The sequence below is a fragment of the Paralichthys olivaceus genome, chromosome 18 (genome assembly GCF_024713975.1).
Source record: "Paralichthys olivaceus isolate ysfri-2021 chromosome 18, ASM2471397v2, whole genome shotgun sequence".
NCBI classification, from domain to species: domain Eukaryota; kingdom Metazoa; phylum Chordata; class Actinopteri; order Pleuronectiformes; family Paralichthyidae; genus Paralichthys; species Paralichthys olivaceus.
In genome coordinates this window covers 8,529,725-8,555,086 of record NC_091110.1, presented here as the reverse complement: position 1 = coordinate 8,555,086, position 25,362 = coordinate 8,529,725, and the positions used below count along the sequence as shown (strand labels likewise).

At 41.8% G+C, this 25,362-nt stretch overlaps 2 protein-coding genes across 2 annotated transcripts in view; both read left to right on the top strand.

Annotated features, from left to right (window-relative positions):
• The first annotated feature begins 18 nt into the window (after positions 1–18).
• Positions 19–2,070, top strand: nxnl2 (nucleoredoxin like 2). The gene is made up of 2 exons (XM_020082519.2): positions 19–320; positions 1,304–2,070. The coding sequence occupies exons 1-2, from the start codon at positions 19–21 to the stop codon at positions 1,470–1,472; spliced, it is 471 nt and encodes a 156-aa protein (XP_019938078.1). The 3' UTR covers positions 1,473–2,070.
• A 3,381-nt stretch (positions 2,071–5,451) lies between these two features.
• Positions 5,452–25,362, top strand: part of csgalnact1a (chondroitin sulfate N-acetylgalactosaminyltransferase 1a) — a 34,552-nt gene continuing 14,641 nt past the window's right edge. The window contains exons 1-4 of the mRNA XM_020082638.2: positions 5,452–5,635; positions 16,508–17,797; positions 20,875–21,091; positions 23,603–23,704. Of these exons, the coding sequence (XP_019938197.2) occupies positions 16,990–17,797; positions 20,875–21,091; positions 23,603–23,704 (1,127 nt within the window). The 5' untranslated portion in view covers positions 5,452–5,635; positions 16,508–16,989. The remainder of the gene's footprint in view (positions 5,636–16,507; positions 17,798–20,874; positions 21,092–23,602; positions 23,705–25,362) is intronic.

The following is a 25,362-nucleotide window of genomic DNA, read 5'->3' as shown; positions in this document are numbered from 1 at the left end:
CTTGAGGGTGGGGCAGCCATGGTGGAGGTGTTCACCGGGAGGACCCTCCTCAACAAAGACGGGGACTTCGTGGACCCGGAGGAGGCGCTGAGGAACAAGGTGGTGGGGATCTACTTCTCTGCCGGGTGGTGTCCGCCCTGTCGGGACTTCACCCCCGTCCTGTGTGACTTCTACACGGAGCTGGTGGAGGAGGGCGAACCTCCGGCACAGTTCGAGATAGTGTTCGTCTCCTCCGACAAGACGAGCGATGACATGGTGGAATATTATCACGACATGCACGGAGACTGGCTGGCTCTGCCCTGGACCGACGACTACAGACAGTCAGTATTACAATGGAAGTCAATGATTTAACTTTGAACCTCCAACAAACAGAACTCACTGCAATCAGCTGTTCTTTATTTGTCTTATATCTTATTAGGATTGAACTCGATTGTCTATACTGAGAATTAGGCTGTGCTCCAGATTATGTAAAATGCTTGAGAGGGTCACCCTGTCTGGGATTAGGGTTATCTGAGGACTCAAACTTCATCTAAAGCTGATTTATAGTCTATTCAATGATCATCTTCTGCCTTATTCTTTTTTTTTAATTAGATCTGGGCCAATATCAATAATAATCACAGTGTAATTTCACATCAATGGCAATATAACACATTTTTTGTCTTTTAATTAGAGCGAGGAAATAAAACAATATAAATGATAATCCCGATATGATTTTCATCATAGCAATAAAATAATTCTGCTTATGTATTGTATAAGCACATTGCTGACGTATAACACAGCACAGCTCAGTCTACAACTGATTTGTTTCATTATGGATTCATCTGCTGATTATTTTCTCAACCAATTAAAGGGAAATGTCAGAATCAGAGTTCCTGAGTATAATTAGATTTCTTCAGAAGTCTTGTTTTGTCTGCCAAGAAAATCATATTTGACGAAGAAATGCAGCAAGAAGAAGCTGACATGATTTCTATTTATCCTCCTAACGTGAGTGAAGCCATTAATCAGCATTAAAAAGAGTTGATGATCAATTCCTCATTAATCAACGACTAAATCAATTAGCTAATTGTTTCAGATGTCTCTTTGGGAGACAAGCAGTATTTTAATCCTATAGCCAGTCAATATAAAGCCAATTTTATTCTTTATATACTTCAGATTTGTACACAAGTACAAATACAGTGCTATAAGTACAGAGTAAACACAATTCAACTTTATGTTCCATCCCCTTCAAGGATTAATAAGAAGCAGAGCAGTAGAGTTCTTCCATGTGTATATAAACATTTGTCCTGTCTCTGTTTTCTCTCAGTGAGTTGAAGCAGCGCTACAAGATCACAGCGGTGCCCAAGCTGGTGATCGTGAAGGAGAACGGTGATGTGATCACGGACAAGGGCCGGAAACAGATCAGAGACCGAGGCCTGGCCTGCTTCAGGTCCTGGCTGGACGCTGCAGAGGTCTTTCAGAACTTTAAGGGTTAGGAAACAACTTCACGTTAGGTAACTACAGCGAGAACTGAGCGAAACCAAAGACTTCCTGTGTCAGGGGTTAAAGGGATAAGAAGGATCCAGAAGCATTACTGTTACACAAAAATCTGTTTAATTACTGAGATTGTCTTTTTTTTTTTTTTTGCTTTTTCTTGTTAAATATTGGACACATAAACTCTTAAGCACTGTAAAACCCTGCAAAAAGAAACACTTAGAAACATCATTAGATCTTTTAGTTTGTTTTTAATCAAACATCCTATGCATTTAAGAGAAATCTCAGGCTTTTGTGTTGTGGGTCTTTAGGAAATCTTTTCTTTATTGTTAATAATAGAAGCCAGCTACAGTACCTTTGCAGTTCATTAAAAAGGATATTGAACTTATGTTCTTTTCAAGCTATTGCACTAATTTAACGTACAGCTAAATCTCACCTACAGTGATAGACACCTCTTCAGAGAGCTTGCCTTTGTATGTTTCCAAAAGTTTGACTTGTAGTTCTAAATTGAGCTGCCTTTATATTTTTTATATCCTGTTTTTTTATGAGTTGCAAAGAATGTTAACTGTTCAAAATATACATATATATATATTCTGTGAATTTTTGCACCGATTCATTTTTATTGTCTGCATCAAACATTTTGGACGTTGCGTACATCCAACGCTTTACAACCAGAGTAATTCCCCTTTGCCTCGTTAAAATGCAGAAAGCCCACAGGACATTGTTTCCAACATGCTGGCACATCCACATCCCTAATTGCCTTTTTTCCCTTGTGCAGCCTGACACTGCTGTTATCACTTTGTACATAAAAACATCCAACATGTGTGATGACATTATAATGATCCAGCTCGGGCCGACCTCTCCAGCTTGTTCTGCTGTGTTTTATTAAAAGCTGCAGATTTCAGAAGAACACCAAGTCACACCAGGTCGAGCCCAGAGGCTTTGTTCATTTACGTCGTCCTTCATCACAGGCATGTCTCCGAGGGCTGTTCAGAGAAAGAGCTTTAGATCTTGCAGAATAAAGTGATGCAGCTCCTCGAGGAGGAATAGACGTAAAATGAAGAAAAAAGCAAATTCTGCATCTTAGAGACACAACTGCACTTCAAAGTAGATATGTATAACCCAGAAGAAAGTAATCTTCAGTGATCCACAGTAGTTAATGCCATATTTTCTCTGGTGTGCCTCTTTTCAGATTTTTGAAGGCTGCTGTTTCATTTACTACCACACGGGGTCACTATGTTGTCATATTTGAAATCAATAAGGAGTTAATTCTGTTGATTTTTTTCTGCATTTAGATCAGTTTACCCATGATTCTCACACTCACCTGATGTGTACATAGTGCAAATACATGTCCGCAAACATCAACAGCAGTTTGATCGATTTAACGTTTTATAATTTATTCCAAGGCTCACGATGATGTGGTTTCTCACCCAATTTAAGTCCCCCACTCTGCTCCAGGTTAATGTTACTATACAGTTTGAGTTTCTGCAGCATGATGTATTTGCACTGTGATACTAATACTACACTGTTTTTATTAGCTCACTTTTCTGTCAAATCCGTGCATGGATTAGTGAGTGGGCCAAGAGGCACAGGCCCAGAGGCCCCAAGGGATCAGAGCCTCAGCATGAAGTGGCTGTTATCATTTCCTGTTGGAGAGCCAATCAAATGACCACAAATAGATGTGGGACAACATGAAAATGACGACAAGGAGGCAAAGAATAACCACACAACAGCTGTAAAGAGAACAAAATGTTTGGATTCGACTGACGTGAAAAATAACAATTAAATGGGCTGAACTTTATTTTGGAACTCTGCTATTAGTTAAAGGGACTCATGACAACAACAAAGAGACACAAGCAACTATACAGACCATTGCAGAGACAAAACAACAACAGAGACAACATAACCACAAAAAAGACTGTGTTGTGGCATAATGATCAAAAACATGACTGCAGTGAGACAAAAACAGCCAAACAAAGAAAAAAACAGAAGTACAAGAGGATGCAATACTACTGCAAAGATGCACATAAGGTTTGTAGCGGAAAGAGATGAAAAACAACCACAAGGTAAGGTTTAGGTTTCTCAAGTTGTATCTATGGTTAAAGTTGGAGTAAGACTCCCGGAAATGAATATAAGTCAAAGTAATGTCCCTCGAAATCTTATGGAGACTGTGTGTGTGTGTGCAAAACAAGTCAACAGCAGATTTCCACCAGCCTTGTTTGGATCATTACTTTTGAGGGTTTCATCCGAAAGCTCAAAGGTCAAGGTCAACAAGAATATATTCTCAGAAAACAGCTTAACAATTAACCCAAGTTCATTTCAGGGCCTTAAGAATCGACTGGGGGCCAGTATGGTCTAATGTGCACTTCAACACATGTGATGTTAAAACCTGGAACCTTTTTACTGAAGTTGAGAGACATCTCATGTCCAGCAACAAAGCGTTGATAAGTCCAATACGATATTTCAGGTTATATTCAGCTTATATTCAGCTTATATTCTTAAGGTGCATTTCTGAATTTACTTGGGCTACCAGGCTCTTATTGGTCCTTTATCTCTATTATTAATTTGACCATATATTATTATTCATGTTCTTATCTCTGTATTTGAATCACTTGTTTTCTTTTTGTGCAGCATGATGTACTTTGTTGAAAAGTGCTCTATAAATGAAAGTATTATTATTATCATTACAATGTTGCTGTTGATCAGGCCATTCTGCGGCGTGAATATTTCTGGCACCATATTTACGATAATGCATTTATCGTTTCATGTGGGTAAGATTTGAACTTTGAACGTTCTGGACTGTTGCTGCTACTTTCGCTTGTGACTGAAGCAGTTCTTCTCTGGCATCATCATCATCACACTGACGTTACATGTGAGCTCTCTTCAGCTCCTCATGATATTTGCTTCCTGCCTGATTGAGAGCCTCAGATGAGTGGAAATGAAGACGGATCTTTATGTGGACTTCACATTGGGAGTCAGTCGGGACTTCTGTCCGGCTGCACCAATGAAAGGCAGCAGTGTTTCCTGCTGCTTTAACGGTGTCTTGAAGCAACTAACAAGGCCGTCTTTATGTGAGGGCAGGCGGGGAGGGAGGTGCAGAGCTGGGTGGACCGGTGGACCTGCACGGAGGGAGCGCCAGAGTCATGCTCACCGTGGTAATGACAGAGTTTCCGCTCAAAACCTTCAAAATAAAATAACGCTGCAGCTCATTTGATGGACGGCTTCAAGGCATATTGTACATCTAAGCAATCTAGTTGTTTGTCCATTAAATATCATATATTAATGTCCTCTGATATCCTCCTCTAGAGCTGCGTTCACAGTATTTTTATGCAGCACTGCACCTCCCAAATCCCAAATTAGTCATTCGCTTTTCTTCTTCTAAATTACAGGTAGTTTGAGACCTCTCAGAGATCGAACTACTAGCACATTCATTTTGGTAAACCTGTACAGTCTAATACAATAGGAAAATTTGTAATACTACTTTTTTGCCTAAAAACCTGCTTTATGTTTTGTATTGATTTATTTGACACTGCCATACAGGTTTTATCTAAAATTACCATTCAAATAGATTAAATTTATTAAAATCAATGAATTAAAAGTTTCAGCATTATAATGTTGTACTGGACAGAATGTTAGGTCTGTAAATGGCCTGTATCCATGTTGGAAACACCTCCACATATAATTTTAACTATCACATAAATAATAAACAATACATTCTCACAGATTGAGTTAGCTTTAGAAATACTTCACTGTAAAAAGAAAAGAAATACTTGGAATTGGTAACTCACAAAATAATTTACAATTGATCAAATTAAAATCAAAGTGTTAACACAATTGATCACTGTAATTTGGGGGGGGCTTTCTTTAAAGTGGGCGAACAGTTGGATTTTTAAAGCCTGGTTTATTTTGTTCACCTAAGTTCCTTGTTTTACTAGGCTATAACTGCTGGGGCCTTTTATTTTGAAGGCACTTCCGGGGCTGCTCGGCCTGTCTCCGGTCAGCTTCACGGTGCTCGGTGGTACACACGCTCACGCTGCTCCCCGCGCTCTGTGAGCTGTGGACCGGCGGAGGGCTGCAGGACGGGACCGGGGACCGGGACCGCAGCACCGGGACAAAAACAAAACCTCCACCCGGGATGGACTGAAGCAAGGCCCGCTGTTGAGAGGTGAGCTGACCGGGTGAGAGGGATCACACTGTAGGCACATGACAGATGTAACCATGCCAATACAACCATCAGATATTAATACTAATACAAATACTAATATCTTAACAGTGTAGTTATGGTAAATTGTCACTCAGTGAAAACTTTAAGTTAATGATAAGTGATATTTATCTACTTTTAATGAGGCGGCATGAATTAATTAACGACTATCAATTGTAATTAAATGAAGTTGAATTGTTCCCATACACACTGACCAAAAAAGCAAACTCTGGCAGAAATATGTCATCTTCTGTTGTCTGTGTTTAAGCGTTTATTTATTTTCATAAAGTGATTTTTGCAAACAAATCAGTGGATTTGTGGCAAGTCCTCTATAATACAGATGACAGAATATTGTTAAGAGCAGCTGCCTTGTCAACATGTGAGTCACCTGAAAGCAAATGATATGGAGGAATTGGAGAGAACAAAATCCACCCACAGCATTTAGAAGTAGTTCCACATAATAAAATGACAAGTACTCAGTGAAAGTGGCTGCTTCTCTTAGCACACCTCACTCACATGCACATCCAGTACACACACACACACACACACACACACACACACACAGCATACTGAGAGAGAGAGAGCAGATTTCTATCAGGGAAACAGCTCTAATCCTGTTTAGTGCCCTCACCAACAGGCACCAGCACCCTGAAATATTTGGCCTGCGAGCTGTTTTTCTCATATTTGAACAATGAAAGTGGAGATTATGGGATTTCAGGTTGTTTAGCCAGGAAGACTTTGGAGAGTGTGTACACTACAGCACACTGTAATAATCTCAGGGTAAATGACTGTGCCTTCACCACCTCTGCGACTGATAAACTGGGGATAGACATGATGTGACAAGTGATGACATATGCTGGTTGTGCCCGGAAGATAAAGTTGCCCTTTTTAAGATGCTCAGTATATACTGTGTGTGTGTGTGTGTGTGTGTGTGTGTGTGTGTGTGTGTGTGTGTTATGCTTGTGTAAGGTAACACATTAGTGCAGTGAGGCTATAGATCCCTGTAAAGTGATATGACTTTGCATCTTTAGCCGATTCCAAAGTAGAATATTTACACTTTGAAATTAAACAACATAATGTCGGCTTGGGACAGTGTCACATGATAAGGGGCATAGGCAATTGTTTTGTTTTGTTTTGTTTTGTATCTAAATATAATATGAGTGGACGAGAACACGATTTCATTCGGGCCAACTTTAGCAACTATTGAGCAGCTATTTTTGCAGCCACATTACTCATTAAACATTCTTTTCTCCTGAGAGGTTCATTCAAAGATGATAAACCAGCAGTGCATGTCGATGGCCGTTTTCAGACATGACCTGAATTGAGTCTGGAGTTTACCCGGCCTTTCACACATGCACAACACAGCAGGAGGTTCTCTGCACAGATGCGCTCACAACAGCAACAAATCCTCCCCACTCGCCTGTGGTGAATCCAGCGGTTGTCGCATCAGATTCTCCCGACTTTCTGCTGACTTTATAGTAGGCGGGCCAGCCGGAGATGATCTGCAGACCAACAGAGGATCTGCGGAGTTCAGTGCATGTCTGAAAGCAGTTTATGAATCTGGGATTGTGTGTGTTCTACGCACCACATGCATTCTCATGTCTCACAGATCAGATGACAGAATCTTTCAGGACATTTACCCAGTGACATTTCAATGGCTGTGATGTAACGTCCCTGCAGCGTATTGACAAATTACCCCTGATGATGTTACAGTCGGCTTTGCTCATTTGGATGAAGCCACTTTACAAAACTCTATTAAATCAAATGGTTCGCCACTGAAGGGTACATCGCCTCAAGGGCTGGCTGTCGCTTTCACTCACACAAACCAGCATTAAAGTGTCAACAGCAGAAGGTGGAGCGGGTTCAGTCTGCAGTTGTTGCTGTAAACATTACAAAAGCCAAAACCACAAGTCGCTCTTTACCTTCGCATGTAATGAAATAACAACCGCTGTGTGGTGGTTTACCGTCCGGTGAGAAGAGGGAAGTAATGAGCTCGGGCATCTGTGCAGGATGAATAAAATCAACTTCTGTAACACTCACATTGCAGGAGTCACAGAAGTGAGGGTGTGCAGATACGAACAGATGTTGTTGTATTGTATGTTATCACATACTCATAATTGCTCGCTTGTAAAAATCAGACTCAGGAACTGTGAGGCATGTGAAGGGAGTGACTCTCTGTCCAAACTAAGATTTATTATACTGCACTATGATTATGTAGACATGAGCTACTGTACGTCCTATCAGAGCAGACGGCACATTGTAGTGTAATGCAGTGGTGGTTGTTTTTATATTTTTGGTTTTTGGAAGAGACAGTGTTTTGGTGTGGATCACAGATTTGATTTTTGACCACCAAACATTCAAATCAAGGTTTGTCATTCCCACTTTTCATTCTGGATTGAAATGAGAGTGACTTGTGTTTGATAGGGATCCTTTTCATTTGATTATCAAAGCATTGTGAAATTGGCTGATCCGAAGAGTTTACAGTTAAGAAACAAAATGACTGTCTCATGTATAACCTGACTGACACTGGATGTGGCTCACATATCAGGCTATATATTGGCCAACAGTCTTTTTTGACGTGGTACAACATTAGCATCTAGTTGGAGTCACTTAACAAATGTAAGTCCAATAAACTGACTGATGTTTATTGGTGTTGGTGGTGTTTCACCTGATATTGTAGCCATGCTTTGGTCTCCACCAATGTCCAAGAATATTATCTCTACCAGATGCTTCATTGGGTTCACTTTTTTTGAGGTTAATGTACAGTATTGGCCAATGGGTTTTGACATGTGAGTCACTTGCAAAATGTAAGTCCAATATTCATTGTCCCTGTAGTTATGTCTCTCAAGAATATGTGTCTCGTTATTAACCTGATGCTCCACAGTGTTCACCAGCTAGTTTGCTCTTGCTGGGCAGGTGGTGAACACTGGATTTTAAAGGCCAGTTTGCTGAAAACAACCTGGTGCACAAGAGCAGTTCATGAGAGTATAGGGAACTGCAATGGGAGTTCAAGTGTTTTCATCCACTGTTAATGAAAAAATGTAAAAAAAAAAAATATCCATCCGTCCATCCATCTGTCTGGGGCAATGACCCACTTTCCCCAAGGGGACCATTAAAATTTCATCAGACACTATCTAACCTATAACGGCGGAGACATGGAACACTTTGAGGACCGAAAGGGAGAAGGGGGAGGAGGGGTGAGTGGCGAACAGGACGCTTGTAGAGTAAGTAGAGGGGTGTAGTGTTTTGTAGTGGTTTTTTTTTAGGGGCCTTCCAGATGGCATGTTGACAGGAAGGTTCCGGAGAAACCGGCCCCTAATGAATGGGAGGGAGAATCACCTGAGGGGACAAGAGACATCAAAGAAAGCCCTCTCTTCCTCTCTCTCTCTCTCTCTTCCTCTCCTATCTCACGCTCACTCCCTGCTCTTAATTTTCTCCTCACCCTATGTGTCTCATCTAACTGCTTAGTCTTTCCCCTCCAGTAATCTGTGGGCACTCTCACAGCCTCCTTTTTTACACTAATCCTTAAAATGTATCTTAATGAATCTCTCCTCTCCTCCTCGTTTTTATCTCCCTAGGACATTCCTCATTTTAACAGTGTGCTAGTCGGGGGGGGCAGGTTCAGACAGATCTGTCTGAGAGGACGCCTTCAACATTCACTGAGGCCAACGTGCACGTAAATGCATTAACGCCCTTGACCTTAACCTTCCGAGGCTGCGGGGAGACATGGTTAGAGAGACGTGGACAGGCGGCATGTGAAGGAGTTTGAACAGTCGGGTGGTTCGTCGGGTTGTTTGCAGTGAGAGAGTGCATGTGTATGAAAGGGGAGGGTTAGGGAGGAGGGGTACTGTTTAAAAGATGAATGCATCCATGCACTCTCATGTAAACATGTTGGCCTTAATGGATGTGAAGGGTTGAGAGACCACACATTTAAAGAGAAGGCAGAATTTGGCTTTTTATTAAATTACCAATTCAAAATTTTAACATCGATTTATTTTGCAAAACTATTGTGCTTCATATTTTTTTCCTTCACTCTCGGCATTTGTTGAAGCTACAATATTCGAAATCTATTAGGAGGATTACTCGAAACTTAAATGACTTGTGGAATCCCTCTGTGGTCGAACTCAAGTCTGAGCGATTCATTTTTCTCAATTATTCTCGTGACGTAAATGCGTTGGGAACAGTTTAAATCGGTCGAACTCCTTCCCGCTCATCATTCTGACTGCTTCTCAGTCTGCGAGTGCAGATGTATAATGTCTTTGTCAAGTGTGAGGAAAATGCCCCCTGACGGTGTCATGAGAGGTTATCTGAGTGTTTTTAAATAGACCTCGCATTTTAAACAATAACCCTGTGTTGTACGCCGGGGGAGTAGAGTAACAGATATCTGAGCGTTTATCAAGTACGGACGGTCGGACAAAGAATCACTTTAAACTTTTTTTTCAGGGTTGACATGTCGGCATGTCATTGCAGAGAGAACACAGGTGTGTTTAAAAAGTTTAATGAAGGCTGCGTTCTGCTTAGGGAAGAAGGGAATGAAGGAAGGAGGGAGTGAAGGAAGGAGGGGGGTGTTTGCAGTTGTGGTTTCAGGCTCCTGTGACTGCAAATGCAGGCTCAGTGGAATTTGATACGTAATGCAATTAAACTGTTGATTTTATAATTACATGTGCATTTCCTGCTGTGACAAGTCAAAGTGTCTGCTGTAAAAAAAAGTCTAATGTTTCCTTTGTGTGAAAAGCAGGATGAGGTGTTTTTGGAGATACCAGGGACTTAAAGTCATCTATACTTGATACAAGGAGTTAAAGAGGAGAGAAGAGGCTTTGCAGTAAATGGTTTTGTTATTTGTGTGTTAGTTAAAATGATAAGATAAAGGCACATTGTGAAATTTTAAATCTTCATGTTGCACAACAGAAGCAACCGATGCGGTCACAGTTTTCACCCATTAGCCCCAACATGTACTCGGGACACATCAGTGCTGAGAAGCTGTAGACATTATCATTGTGTTGTTCGTTGTTAAGATACTTTGGGCACTTTGGCCTTTCCTGATGACTGGATCACTCCTTTAAACAGATAAATACAGACTTTATGTTCACTGCGATGGATTACACAACTCAAGCAAGTTTCATGATTCCACTAATAGATTTTTATACCCTGCAATGGAAACCAATGGCTCCAAGGGGGGGAAATATATTTGAATAGTCTAAACCTCTAGAGCCTGCATTTGAATTTTTGTCAGCCACAATGTGAAGTGAAGGTTTTGCAGTTTGAGAGCTGAAGTCTCACAATCGTCTCAATTAATTCATTAGCAAATAGCTTCTGTCTTTGATATATACTGTGTGTTGTCAGTGCATACATTAATCTTCAAGAGGGGGCTTAAACACCAGCGGAGAGCAAAGATCACCTCCTCTTTCACGCCGACAGCAGGACTTAGATGCCACGTTTGTTACGACGAGAGGGTCACAGGGTCGTTTCTCAAACGCCTCAGACATTTAATGGACATTTAAAGGTCGACCTGTGTCGGCTGTGGTACGGCTCGTACACGACCTGTCACCTGTGTGTGATTTCTGCTGCACTAATGTGAGAGTCAAACAGAAATGGGGCATTTAGTCATGAGGAGAAATTTATTCTTTCTGTTTTGCGACAGTAGATTTGTGCCGCTCTTACACTCCTCACTCAATAGTACTAATGGACCAGATACACACACACTTATTCCCACATAGACTGAAGCACACACACACACACACACACACACGCCTTGTGGGCAGGAAGCTGCAGCAGGAGGGGAGGAAGTGGTATTGGAGGCTGGAGAGCTCTACTTTGGAGATATCTCCAGCCACCAAATAAATCACTCTCTTCCCCCTCCATCTTATTTCCTTCATAATGACAGTCTGATTATTTATTTCATCTCTCCATCTCTGACCCTTCCCCACTCTCATCCTCCGTCTCCACATCCAGCAGAGAAAATGAAATATGTGATACGCCCGAAAACACATTTATCAGTTTTGTCATCTGAGGAAGTGGTATCCACAGAAATGTATCCTCTGCCTTGTTCCTCTGCAGGTAAACAGACTTGACAGTAATTCTACTGCATGTAGACGTGTTAGTTCTGCAAAACAAACTGTGGTGAATGAAGTTCTAGGAGGAACGTGAACAGTTACAGTTTGAAACAAACAGCAGGGTTAGGGTTAAGCTGTTAAGCTGTTATCAGGTGCCAGTTCTCCCAGGCTCAGAGTAATAGAAGGAAGTGCCAGTCCTATACAAAGAGGAACTCTTTAATTTTATTTAGGGTTGAATTATTTATGGTTGAGTCTCTAATGCTTCTACTGAAAACCTGAATTACTCTATGTTCATAGTGTTTGTTGAAGTCAGGGTAGGGTTGTTGTGGCAAGTTGCCACATGAGAAGTTACACGGTATAATAGTGTAATTTCCTCCCAGAAAAACAGTGTCAGTTTGGGTTTACTGGAAACATTCGGTTCTTGGCTGAAGTTTAAATCTTACATCAGACACAAGTAACAAAAACAACAGACGCATCATCAGCTTTTCAGTTGGTACGGAAAACCTGTAGGCAACAGGTTGATTATTAAGACAACCTTCAGTTATAGAGCAGCACTAGCATTCATGCATCTATCCACCTGATGAAGTCTAATATTCACTCTCTGTTAGCTCTACCAACCCCTGACCGTGTACGGAGGGTAAAAACAATGCATGAGTGAACCAAAACAGTAAAGTTGAACGTCGAAAAGCAAAACAATGAGCAATCAATTAGTTTGAATCTAAGGGGAGCTGCAGATCGACTGTGTCAATTAAAAGAGTTAAGGATATAGCTGCAACATCACAAAGAGTCAACAGCACATGCTAGCATATCTCTGAAGCTGAATGATTGAACTGTGGTGCTTTAAACTAAATATCAATATGCTGACAATGCCAATGTTAACATGATGATGTTTAATAAGTGCAATGTTTACCATTGCCTTAGTTAACAGTGTTTGCATGCAAGTGTTCAAAAGTGAAAGTCTTACCTGAGGGTGACATGATACAAAACATTGTTAATGTTTTTAAAACATTAACAATGGATTTAATGACTATGTGTAATGAAAGTTGGCGACTTCAACCCATAAAAACGTTCCCCTCCTGCAGTTCCCTCAGTCCTCATTAACAGCTCTCATACCCCAGTATTTTAACAGCAGGTAATTATTTTCAGCAAATTACCTCTTAAAATCCACTGTGAACTACCTGACAAGCAACAAGCAGAAGAATATCTTATTTAGCAAATAACTGGTGAAGCTTTTGGTCGATAAAGAGACAAATATTGGGAGTTGGTGGAGACCAAAACATATAGCTACACGCTAAATGAATATTGGTCCATCAGCCCATGTCCTTGGTCACAATTCCTACTAAAAAGGTTTGTGTTCATTTAACAACATATAACTGTTGACTTCAGAAATCCAGTGTCAGCCCACTTGAGAAGAAGCAGATACAGTTTGTCGTCACTTAAAGACACATCATCTGTCAGCCATTGAAAAACCCGTCACTCTGATTTCAATCCAGAATGGCGAGTGAAGACCACAGGTTTTAATGTTTGATGGTCAAACTCTTCCATGAACCAAGAACATAATAACAACCACCACCCAACTCTACAATGAGCTTTGTGTGTCTGTACAGAGAGGAGAAATTAGTGGCCACTTCCTCCCTCATTGAAACACAATGAAAACTGAAAGATGGAACAATGTGTAAAAGACACACCTCAAACATTCTCTTTCAGTAAATACTGAAGATAAGCACTACAGTGACACGAAGCAGGAAACTGAGACGTCTGTTCAGACATCTCACCACCACTGAAATCCAACATGATTATTGAGCTGCCAGTGTTGCCATGTTGCAGCCATGCCTATCCCCACGAGGAGTCAAATAACCAGGCCTGAATCAACACATTCATTCAGAGGGTTTGTCTGAGAGTCTCTGCTCATAAATCTCCATCAGACCAGTTTCCTCTCGGCAGTGCTGAATCCGTCTCTCATAACTCTACAGCAGGGACTCGCCGCTTTGACACCGACGATCTTTACTTCTTTTGTGTTTGTGTGACGTGTTCGACAGTTGTCTCTAAAAGCAGCGCTTCTCCTCAGTGTCACAGGGGAATGAAAGCGGCGCTGTCAGATACAGAGCTGCATCATTATGGTTTCAGGGTCAGGTTTAACATCAGTTAAACAGAAAACAAATCAACAGCAAGTTGTTTAAAGGAATAGATGAGCATTTTTAGAAATACATTTATTGGAGCGGTTCCAGGAATTATTTGGTCATCATTTGGTTTCACAAATGGACCTTGTGCTCTTTTTTAAAATTCATTTTTTATTTACTTTTTTGCTTTCTCATGAGCCACGTTGGCTGATTTTCTGCTTGTACGCGACATCTATTGCACTTCTGTCCACCCTGGGAGAGGGACCCCTCACATGCAGCTCTCTCTGAGGTTTCTCTGTTGATGGTTCAGGGCAGAGGATGTAGCACCATGAGAAACAGTGATTAGTGAATATGGGCTGTACAAATCACATTTTATCTGATGGAATATTTTTTTTAATTTAAATTCAATTAAATGATAATGAAAGCAAGTTAATATACCTTTTTTATGTTGTGTTTACAAAGTGTGTATTTATCTTAAAATAATGACAGTGTCATCAAGTCATTCAAGATTTGGCTGTGGAATATTTTAGTTTTTCTGTCATGATAAGGAAGTCGCTCAACTCCTGCTGTGATTGAAGTTTACTGTAGTTAAAATGCAAAGTGGTGCATTTGCTCCCCAGTAAAATGAAAAGGCAAATTGACCTTCACAATGTCAGAGCTAAGTGCTTGCTTTCATTTGAGGGAATGGCCCGTGGTCACTCTCTCTGGCATTAGTTCAAGTAGCTGCGTGTATTACAGGGAGTCATGGAAGTGGAAAAGTCAAAGTCATCGAGGAGAAGTGATGTAATTATTTGAAGGTGGTTCCCAGCATGTGCTTAAAACTAACGAGAGCAGCTCGTGAACCAAACAAAGAAAGTGATTAAAGTGCTACCTCTGCATTAATGTCCTATTATATTTTGTATGAGGGTTTATGGCTACTTAGAATGACATCACAAGGATTTTCCTTTAATTGAGGGATGATACTCCTTCGCAGCGGCCATATTTCGCCCTCTAGCACTTGCTCACCCGCTTCCACCCCCCCGAGTGACCTCTCCGCAAACATTTTCTGAGTCGTCAGTGGAGGTCCTGTTGGAGAGACGCCCTGTCTCTCCTGATTCAGCCGTCTGTTGGAGCACAGTCCAGTATTCACTCCTGCCATATACTAATCCTTTCATTAGTCTTGGCTTCTGGCAGCGCTGTAAAAGAGCTGACTGTGTGGGGAGTCAAGAGACCAAGGCTGATACACAGAGATACATTTACAGATACGCAGTGTAACTCAAACACTGAAACAACTTCCCAGGAAAACACCTTTTTAGTTTTAGATAAGACAACATCTCCCAATCTGATATTTTTGGCCATATTTGTATATGACACTATGATATATCATCTATATTTTGGCTTGAAAATCCCTGAAAGTATAAATAGATAAGTTGTGGCCACTCTTTACAAATTATGACCTAAGAGCGGTCATGTCTCAACCACAGAGTCATTTTTCTATTTCAAGATAGTTTCACTTGAACAATTTTCAGAGAAATGAAGCGAAAAGTTTTACTTAGAAGGCGAAAAACTAATATCAGAAGAAAGATGAGAAAAAAAATTGCTTCAAGAGTTTAATAGACAGTGAGTCTGTAAAATTAAGCCAGCGTGGAAGTGTCTGAAACCTGCATTCTCTTCACTCAACTTCTCACTTGCCTTATAACGTTTTCATCCACAGTTTAGCATCTCAATCTCTAGTTTAATAGTCTTCGTCCATACAGCACAATGTTCTTTTTGTAAATTAGGGTCCCAATTAGAGGGAAATGGATGATGAGGCAAAGTATGCATTGGGGTTTAGATACTGTGTAATTGACAGTTAGCACGGTCTAATCGGTGCAGTTGAAGGTGGTTGCAGTGTCCTCTTGAAAAAACTGGAGCACCCAGCGCTTTTCTCCGCGGGTATCAAATGACCTTAACACCAAACTGCAGTTGGACACCACCAGCATGGTTTCGGTCAAGATGATCTTTTTTTGAGTCTCATATGAGGTCACAATAATCTGTCGACCTCCAAATCAGTTCATCTTTGAACTGAACGTTTCTACCAAATTTGAAGAAATATCCTCGTGGTGTTCTTGAGATGTCATGTTTGCAAAAAAGGGGACCGTTCAGAAAACCAAAAAACATAACGCCTCCAGCTGCTGGCCATCACCATGCAGAGGCATAGACATGCTTGGGTGTCATTGTAGGTCACTCGAAAAACAGACATTGTATCCCAGGACACTCTGTGGTTAAATAAAAGTGAAATAAATAAAGGAACAGAGAGCAGTCTGGCAGTATAACACTTCATTCACCACCTGTATATATATATATATATATATATATATATACTGCAGGTGCAGTATATGTCCTACTTTCTTTGCTCTGTATCTACTTTACACAAGCTCACTACACTTTTTAAAACACACTGCCTGTGTGCAGGGGCCTCATATTCAGACACATCGGTGACAACATTGTTTTCCAGCAGCTGCAGTCCCTGAGGAATGCTTGGTTTGGCGTCGGCCGTTAAACTCTCTGCCATCCTAAACTAACATGTAAAAGCAGTCATGGCGTGTTCCTGATTTTTTTCACTGGAGATGGAGTTTGTGGAGGAGAAGATGCTACGAGTGATTATCTCTCTAAAGACAAACCTCTCTGTCTCTCTCCTACAGGAAACAACAACATGGAGAAACCTCCGCTGAATTCTGAGGAATTGCTTTCTCAAGGAACTTAACATTTTTTCTGAGTGCATCAGAGACACAGGCGGGCTGACGGGAAGAGGACGTTATGGACTGACTGAGCACATGTGAACAGATGAGTCACATATGAGTGATAGATGATGTAACAGCGTCTGGGACGGTCTTCTTCCACACCATGGAGATGATTGCAGCAGCAGAAAGGGACATAACTGTTTTTTAGAAGCTTGCCTTCATATAGTTGTTTTACCAATGACAAAACAAGTTGCAATCTCAGGGGGTGGCGAGGCAATGACCTAATTCAGATTAAATGACCTCATACTGATAAGTAGTCCGCCTCCTCGCCGGGTGATGGAACATAATCACAAATGGACTCTTATCATAGATGCTGGAGTGTGTGAGGTTACTTGATATTCTCTGTGTGGATGTGTGTGTGGGTTTGTGTGAGGTGAGTTTTAATGCTACATGCAGCTATGTTGCGGCGCGGACTTCTAACCTGGGTCTCCCGTGTTGGGGGCGTGCTGGTGCTCCTCTGCTGCTCCCTGTCACTGCTCTACGTGATGACCTGCAGCCCCCCACACTCTGATGACCTGCCATTGAGTCATGCATTACCCCGCCCTGGATCGAATCACCCCAGTCTGGGGGGCACAGGACCGGGGATGGGAGCAGGGGTCGGTGGGACAGGAGGAGCCGGAGTTGGGCCTGCTCAAAGCGGAGGATCAGCAGGTGTCCAGTCGTACCAGGCGCTCCTCCAAGAACGTGAGGAGCAGCACCGCCACCACATCTCCTCCTTGAAGAAAGAGATTGCACAGCTGAAGGAAGCTTTGCAGGAGCGCAGCCAGCAGCTGAAAGGAGTGCAGGAGAGCCTGAAGAGAGGAGGCCCCGCGGAGGGACAGGAAGCTGGGGTCGGATCCCAGGGAGGCAGCCTTGGAGAGACTCAAGGAGCCAAGAGCCAACAGGCCGATCTCCAGGATTTCCTAAGGAGCCAGCTTTCAAAGGCTGAGGTGACTTCCGGCATCAGGCTGCCAAGCGAGTATGCGGTGGTGCCATTTGAGAGCTTCACGCTGCAGAGGGTGTACCAGCTGGAGATGGGCCTGACGCGTCACCCTGAGGAGAAGCCGGTGAGGAAGGACAAGAGGGAGGAGCTGGGGGACGTGCTGGAGAGGGCCCTGCACAGCCTCAACGCACCTCCAACCCAGGACAGCAGGGGCGTGGCAGAGAAGACGCAAAGTAGCAAGGTTTACGCACCGTCCGACTTCATCGAAGGTAAAAACTCTTCAAATCTTGTCCCCTACAACTCATTGACACAAAACTTAGTGGGTATATGCAGGTTTTCTAAGAGTGTGAAAACTCTGGCCAATGCTGGGAAATACGATATGTGACATAACGTTGAAAAAATGCAGCGTCAGTGTCTAGACTGGCAAACTAAAGACGATGAGTCGGAGCCGTCTACTGCAGAGTCATTTCAACTGGGAGTGAATGTTGGTTGTATTCATTCCCATTTGCAGACTAAAGCCAGATGTTGATGCGTTTTTTGACCAGTGGAAAGGGGACGAGAAATATAAATAAGTATTTATATTCACAGTAAATCAATTTTGAAGGAATTATAATGTATCTTGGGTTATAATGTATATTAATATACACGGAAATGTTAATTATATTGCCTGATTAGTTGCAATGGGTTGATCCTTAATGTAACATTTTTTTCTGCAATAATATCCCATCTTATGGTTACAGCTACCTGCCACAGCATTATTAAATGCTGAGGCACTGCCTGGTCTTGAACTTGAAGCATCACACACATGTTTATCAAAATTGCCCATAAACCCAAATCTTTCCCAAACCTTCACCTGCTTTTGTTGGAAAAAAAACTCCCATGCTATGTACATGCCACCTCTACCACCTGCTGCACACATAGTCCAGGGAATGATTAAAGGTTTAATCATTGATTGCCTCAGCCAATCGGAGCCCACGAGATAACAAAGTTAATTTGTCTGTCTCTCTCGCTCTCTCTCGTAGATAATAATGTAACACTTGACAACACAAGGTAATTGGGAAAAAACTCATTAGTAAACATAATTTCTTGGAGACAGGCTTGCGAACCTGAACGCTTCCATATATTTACTCCATTTCTATTATTGACAAGATTGTTTTCTATGCCAGAATAAGTATAATTCAGTTTCTTCTTCTACCTTGAGTTACTTTGATGTTGTGGGTTTTTTCCTTTGCGACATGGATCCCTGGAAGGTCAGAAACATGTTGGTGTTTTTGTGTAGGAGCGCAGCCAGGATATCCTCCTGGACTCAGCCCTGATCAAAAGCTCAGGAAATGAACACAGCTGCTCCTCATTCACTGTGGAGCATCTCTTCAAACGTGCTATTATAGTGTGTGGGTGTGTGTGTGTGCGTGTGTGTGTGTGTACTCATATTTGTTGCCTCTGTAGAACCTTTTCCAGTATTAACACCAACCTTGTCAGGACCAGTAGACTCATGGGGACCAATGCCTGGTCTTGATTAATATGATGGGTAATATGTTAAGTGTGCTTAGGTTAAGATTAAGGGTTCGGTATGAACTGGCTTAGGTTAAGGTTAGAAATAAGGTTTTGTTTAGGCTGTCCACAATGAATGGAAGTCACTGCAAAGTCCTAACAAGGATAGCTGAGCAAAACCTTGTCTGTGTACGTGTGTGTGTGTGTGTGTGTGTGTGATCTCCTCTTGTAAGGTCACCATCCCTCAGTGTGTGAGTGGGTGGAGGTGCACCTGGCTCAGAGGAAATGAGCCACAGGTCACTGTATGGACCCTCTCACATCTACATGAGCCTGTGTGTGGTCTTGTGTGTTCTCAGTGTCTGTTTACGTGAAGGCAATCCTAATAGATGTGCATACATTTGTGTGCATCTGTGTGTGCGTTCACATAAACAGCCTCCACAAATCCTGAGCGAGACAGCAGGAGAGTGCTTTTAATGAAATAGCGCCTCCCTCCTGCTGGTATTTTGCAGTGAGTGCCCTTTAATGGATTTACCCATCGATTTTAAGCAAATCGGGAAAACACTGCTTTTTTTTTTTTATTCAACCAGCTAGCCAGACAGGAGAAAGGCAGCCGGGACGGCTGTCAACTGTCAGAGGCTGCACACACAAGCTAGTGAACTGAAACTGCACACAAACAGTGGAGGTATGCAAAATGAACTCTTCAACCATTGAGGTCTGTGCTCACAAAAGGGACAGAAGGATGCAGTTTAGACTGAAAGACAGGAAGTGAAGGCATTTAGTCTAAATTCTTCAACATAGTTTCTGAATTAAAGCTTATCGCATCCCTCTGGGGATTGAGGCCTCCCATCACAGGAAGCTGGCCAACCCAACAGGAAAGCTGCTATCAGACTGTAAATCTCTGCCCACAGACATCTTTCTGTTCTCGCTCTCCTCTTTTTCCTCTGTCATTGTTTTCGATCGTCTTCTATCTGTCTAGTCTTTTCCTTCTCTTCTTGAAGACCGTGCGTCTCCAGTTGGTGTTTTTCTTCCTCACTCCCTCTTTCTTCTCAGACTATATTTCTATATCTATCCCCATTTCCCTTCCTGTCGACCTCAGCAAGTCAATTTTCAAGTAATCAACTCAGAAACAGCTGAGTAATTACAAAATAACAAAAGATATTGTTCAGGACGACCATAACAGCCTTTCTCTCAGTGTTTATGTGTAATATGTGTATGAGCAGTTATGGCTCTTTGCCCAGCAGCAGAGAGCATGGACAATGTCTCATGTTGCCTCATTTGCCCTCGTTCTTATACACACAGTGGCTATCAGAGAACTGATGACTCACCCACAAAGAAATAATGATGAAGCTGATGCTAAAAAGGATTTTCCATTGAAAGATATTATTGTAATTTTCAGAATTTGATATCAACTAACGCAAATGAAAAAATCACATGGGATTTAAACAAGAGCCACACCCGGGAGAAATAAAAACAGAAAAACCAAATCATTGAGACAAAGTAAACGCGCAGAGGAACAACAGGCAGAGAAACCAAAGTCTAACATTAAGGCTCATTATATGAATTACACTTCCACTTTGTGAAAGAAGTTTTATTGCTGAGAGCTAAAAGACAAGATCAATAGCACTCTCAGTGTAGGTTCAGTTAAGGCTCATGGGAGAAGTTTGCCTTCAAGGTTTTCTGACTGATAATCCTGAAAGCAAACGTAACGTAATATATATATATATATATATGTACTGCCTTATGTAGCATGGACATCACGACATGCTACATCTTTGCAAATTTCCTCAACTGCTCCATTTAATGCGCACATAGGTTTGTTGGTCCTGACTTAATGTCTCTTTGTCTCATCAATCAGGTATCACTCGCACAGAGAGGGACAAAGGGACGCTGTACGAGTTGACCTTCAGAGGGGAGTCGAGTAATGAATTCAGACGCTTGGTCCTGTTCCGTCCCTTTGGACCGCTGATGAAAGTGAAAAACGAGAGGGTGGACACATCAAACGTCCCCATCAACATCATCGTCCCACTGTCCAGACGCACAGACAAGTTCAAACAGTTCATGCAGAACTTCAGGTGAGACTGAACCTTCCACTTCTTTTCATAATTTCTTTACTCCTCCTCCGATTTCACAGTAACACAAACAATGTGACAGAAACAGAAGCATCACAATGAATAAATGATTCAAGGAGGTTCTCTGCATAACTATGTGATACCCTGTTTTGATTCCAGTTTTACATTTTAATTGGGGATCAGGCAGACAGCTACAAGAAGTGGAGAGGATTAGAGGAAAGGAAATTAACATGAGGGAGGGTTTTTTTCTTTTCTGCAGAAACATGTAATTAACATTTTGAAACTGCACTCAGTGTTATCAGTTCATTTATTTTTCTGCTGGTAGGCATAATCACAATGCAAATAATATGAGAGAGATTTCAATGACGCAGACAAGAACATGAATAAATACAGCTCCCGTGCATCTCTGCATCTGTCACTATAGCAGTTTCTGGACATGAGCTCCGGAAAATGTTCAGGAAATTGGGTCAGCATATTTTACAGAAATTGTGTTTCACATAAAAAAAATGCAGCAAGATATTTCCCAAAGTCAGACATGTTCACAATGTTGTGTGTTCCACAGCACATCACCACAGGCATATCGATAAACTCTTGTTTTATTTCCTGTCATAATCTTCTAGGTGTAGCCTAAGGCACATCTTTTTCATTCTGAGATATTTGTATTCCTTTAGTTTTTATCAGTTTTGGGTCATGTTTTAAAAACTAACCAACAAACTTGTGGTGAATTTTCCAGACATTTTCCTGCTGTATTCTCACATGAGATCACTCAGACATTTTCTGTACATTTGACTCGGGGGGGTCTAGCTGGAAAACCTCCAGAAAATGACGGGAGCCACTTACTTGAGACATTTTAATCATCTTTTTGTCATGGATTTCTTTTGTGAAGCACTTTGTAACCTTGTTTAGTTAAGTGCTATACAGATAAAGTTATCATGATTATTTGCAGCATAGAGCCCCTCCGGGCTACACGTTCAGTGCATGTCTGAAAGCAGCTTACAAGTTCACGGGAAATGTTGTTTCATAGACCCCATACATTTTTGATGCATCACAAACAGATCCAGGCTATACTCTCTGTACGCGATAAAGAATTTATGAAAAAGAAAAAGCACAAAGGTTTCCTTTTCTTTTCATGGATCCCTGCAGCTGCAAGGTGAAATGACATTTTATCACTTAATTGCTGTCATTAAAAAAAAATCATATTTTAAAATGCGTTCAGAAATCATCAGCGAACAGCAGCACGAGCTTGATCCAGCTCCACACTCTTCCACCATCAGTTGAGGAAACATCCTCTTTAATGTGTGTGATTTATTGTGCTGCCACTGCTGCTTATCACAGCTGTTTTTACATGGTAAATCCTGCTTAGTAGCAATGTTGCAGCCCATTAAAATGCCCCCCCGGGCAGACCAGCAGACGTTGATATAAAGCATGGCAAGGAGTGTACTTGCTTGAAAGACTCAGCAAGTCGCTGAGCAAACTCTTTGCCCTCATCCATATTAACGGTGTTCTAGGATAAACTGTGTGGGGGGGGTGCACGTAAGTGTGTTTGTTGAGGGGATGGTGGTGGTGAGGGACGTATCAAATGTTCTTTACTCACATTCATGCTCGAAAATAATTGCATTTTTGATTCACTGTGAAATGCCTCCCCAGTGCAGGATACACAGATAAAATGTGAATTCACACAAGCACAAACAAACAGCAAACATTGATTTTAGACTCACTCTCAACACATGATCAAATTATTAGAGGGGTTTTTTTTTATATTCCATGGTCTGAATGACAAAATGAAGAATGCTTCATTGAAACCCTCCTGAAAAAAAATCAATTTAGGTCTGAAAATAGAGAGAACCTTCAACACAGCATATTTAACTACAGTAAAAATATTATTCATGACTACTCAGTATCCTCGGCACGTACTCAGTCATTTTTTAAAACATCTTGTGTTCATCTAGTTTTACAAGATAATTTCTCTCAAGTGCTTCTGGGCAACATTCTGACAAATGTGTGTGAGTCTCGAGTCTCCTGAGCAGAGGAGGTGAATTATACTTCAGCATGCGTGTGATGTATTTGACACTTCTCCATCAAAGCGCTCACAGGCATCTGCCACCTGGTCTCTGTACTCATGACAATCTCTCCCTGTACACAGAGTCAGAATGAGGAGAGTCAGGGCTGAATGCTTTTTTTTTGATTGATTAACTATTCCTTTAATTGAAAAATGTCGGGAAATAGTGAAAAAAAGGCACATCACAATCAAGATACAAAGCAGTACCTTTTTAATGAATTTATGATGAGGTAAAAAAACAATATTGGACTTTTTTTAAGATGTGACTGAAACTTTAAATTATTAATCAATAGATAATGCAAGTTGTTCTTTTTTGAAAGATTAAATCCTCTGAAGGCCTCCTGTTTAAAACCTCATTTGTTCCCAGTTTTCTTCCTTCCTGTAATGTCCCCTGCTCACTTTGAGAACACTTTCATCTGTATTGTCCCTTCCTCTTTGTGTTTGTATACGTACAGGGAAGTGTGCGTGCGTCAGGACGGCCGAGTTCATCTGACAGTGGTGTATTTTGGGAAGGAGCAGATGAGCGAAGTCCGCAGCACTCTGGAGAACACGTCCAGGTGGGTTGGAACTGCAGCCAAGATCAGATCATTGAATTAGAGGCTGAACGCAGAAGATGGAATGATATTTACATAAAAGAAACAAATACCGCCGCAGAGGCGCACCTGCTCCTGGGGGCAGGCGCCGGAAAAATATTTGTCACTGTTTCCACACATGCAGCAGAAATTCCTCTCTCACATTTTCTAATCTGTCGCTCTCTATCTCACAACACCCACAAAACACACACCTCTTGGGTCGGCATCGTGCCACAGCCAGTCATCTGGCTGATGAATAATGGAGCAGTGTGCCACCCATGCCAAGGGGCTGAGAGCTCACAGCCGACACAGATAAATCACAACAGGCCCGTGATCGTCCGTGATTCATGCTAACCCTGTCACAGGACCTCGACGCCCACACCACAGGAGACGCGGCTGGGTGGCTGATCGGGAGTCAGATCCACTCTGTGGACTGAGCCGCAGTTCCCTGAGGGAGTTGCTATGGTGATGCTTGTCGATTTCCCAGCCCTGAAGGTTTGTGTGGCCTTGAATCGGTCGGACTATCTCCAGTATCACACTGCGCCTCTTTGTCTCTCCGTGTCTCCTCCTGTTGCCGTCGCTGAGGGGAAACTGTGGAGATAAAAGACGAGGCGGCATTAAATAGTCTCCAAGTGAAGTGTCACATGAAGCATAAAGAAAGCAAAGCCTGTGGGGGTAAAGAGAAAAGCAGAAACATCCAACAAGAGAATATTCAAACACTTGAATATTGCAATGTTTTAGTTGTATTTCGTGATCGATCAATTCTGTGAAACAATTAATCAATAGTTTACACGCAAACATTTGCAAAGTGTTGTAATCGATCTTCAGCCATTTGACTCCTCCGCTACACGATAATGTTAGCATTAGCAAACCTTTAGTTGACGAGTATCATCACAGATGACCTCATCCAATAGAATTAAACTGAAGTCCACAGCGGACAGTGGTGAGGGTTCATTTTGGTTTACACTGTGAAGTAGAAACCATGGAGATCGACAGGAGCAATGTGATTTGTGAAATGTGCCATTCCAAAATCAAAGACATGGGGAAGAACATAAACCAGAGTGCACATGGAGCAAGACACCAGTGATGTACAGCTAACGCCTCTCAACTCACTCTGGAACAAGTTCACACAAAGTTACCACTAACCCCAACCACCATACATCCAGTCTTTATCCATCCATCGTTTATCCTTTGAGGGTCACAGGGGAAGCTGGAGCCGATCCCAGCTGACATTGGACAGGTTGCCGGAGTATAACATACCCAACATACATCTCCACCTACAGTCAATGAAAAGTCTCAAATAATCTGCATGTCTTTGGAGGCCAGAAATATGGAGAGAACATGCAAATCCAACACAGAAAGATTCAAGAGGACAGTGCTAACCACTGTAACCAACCTCAATTTGAATAAATCAGTCAGTGCTCCATTTCCTGCGCAAAGATATGAGCGCTCTCAGTTAAGGTAATATGATGAATATAATAGAGCCTGGTTATATACTACCCTCCTCCCAGGACTTTATACCATGACATATTTTTATAAGATTAGATTTTTAAATGCAGTATATCACCTTGCTTACTTATCTCATCCCATGTGGGAGAATTCTTAAAGGAGTTAAGAAATGCACTGAATGGAAAACTGTTGGA

What these genes read in the sequence shown, in the direction of transcription:
- nxnl2 (XM_020082519.2), top strand. Translation starts at nt 19, where the DNA reads ATGGTGGAGGTGTTCACCGGGAGGACCCTCCTCAACAAAGACGGGGAC. An exon ending in TGGACCGACGACTACAGACA is followed by an intron (nt 321 to 1,303) that starts GTCAGTATTACA and finishes GTTTTCTCTCAG; the next exon opens with TGAGTTGAAGCAGCGCTACA.